The sequence below is a fragment of the Fonticula alba genome, assembly GCF_000388065.1.
Source record: "Fonticula alba strain ATCC 38817 unplaced genomic scaffold supercont2.7, whole genome shotgun sequence".
Lineage (NCBI taxonomy): Eukaryota > Rotosphaerida > Fonticulaceae > Fonticula > Fonticula alba.
Genome location: NW_009242977.1, coordinates 200102 through 201334, shown reverse-complemented (window position 1 = coordinate 201334; position 1233 = coordinate 200102). Strand labels below are relative to the sequence as shown.

The 1233-nt window shown below is 70.0% G+C and overlaps 1 protein-coding gene across 1 annotated transcript in view; it reads right to left on the bottom strand.

Moving 5' to 3' along the window:
* Window positions 1-1051, bottom strand: part of H696_04234 (hypothetical protein) — a gene marked incomplete at its 5' end in the record, with an annotated part of 4387 nt that extends 3336 nt beyond the window's left edge. Inside the window, one exon of the mRNA XM_009498113.1 lies at window positions 137-1051. Coding sequence (XP_009496388.1) covers window positions 137-1051 — 915 coding nt within the window. The remainder of the gene's footprint in view (window positions 1-136) is intronic.
* Window positions 1052-1233: the final 182 nt, after the last annotated feature.

Genomic DNA, 1233 nt, shown 5'->3' with positions numbered 1-1233 from the left:
ACGGATGAATGCGCCCCGGGCCCGGGCCAGAAGGCCCGCCAGGTGTCGGTTTCCGCTCGGCGCCAAATGTTCAAGTCCCCGGCCAGGATGATGGGCACGCGGGATACTTGGCGGAAGCCTGGTTGCCGAGAAGCACGGTCGGGTCAGTCAAGGGGCCAGTCGTTTGGGCCGGGCCAGCGGCGATGCACATACGATCCAGCCGCGCGCGTAGCAGGCACAAGAAGTCCAGCTTAAAGAGGAGGCGCTCCAGCTCGGACGCATCGCCGGCGGACGCGTCCACCTGCAGCGAGTCATCCGCATGGGGGATGTACACATTGACGAGGAGAAAGCGCGAGTCGCTGGTGCCGTCAGCACCGCCCGGCCGCCCGTGCATCGTCAGCACCGCTCGGCCCTCGCTGTCCAGGGTGCGAAGGCGCCCCGGCTGGAGACCGGCCTCGTGGGCAAGAGCCACGCGCCAATCATCCACCGAGTGCCCGGCAGCCAGGGCGGCAGTGCTCTCGGCCTCGGTGGGCTCCAGCAGGCTGGACATGGCCTCGCTCACGGACCAGACCCCCTCGCGGGGGCAGGGCAGCTTGCTGCAGGCCGCCCGGCCAGCCGGCCGCCGGACCAGCGTCGCCACACCGGAGTAGCCGCCCCTGCCGGTGGCGTGCACAAATGCAAAGTACCCATCATAGAGCCCGACCCGGCAGGCGGCCTCCGGCAAGGTGTCCCGCTGGACGCGGGTCTCCTGCAAGCACACGATGTCCGGCAAGTCGTAAAACCCCGGGCCAATGTCCGGATTCGCGGCCTCGCCCGGCTCGGCGCAGGGACACCCGGCGCCACACCGTGGCCCTCCGCCCAAACGATAAAGGATCTGGTCAAAGGGGGTGGCCTGGGCGTCGGCCAGGCCGCCGGCGCGGGCCAGCGTGTCGGCCACCGCACGGCAGGCCTCCTCCGGGGCCAGGCGACCAAGTACCGGCCGGCCCTGGGCCGCTTGCGCCGGGGCAAACAGCTCCCCGGGCGCCTCCAGCAGTGACCGGATGCCGTTGATGTTCCACGAGACAATGCGCATCGGGGTGATGGCGAAACCGAGACTTAGGCAAGAGGATGCAAATAGAGGGAGGGGGGGCGGGTGGGCGGCGGCCAGGGAGAGGAGGAGCGAAGATCTGGCCGGCAACAGGCGACTGCCCTGGCTTGCAATGTGCCGGCACACAAGAGACCGCCCTGCGCCCTGTGCCTTCCCGCCCCCCCCCC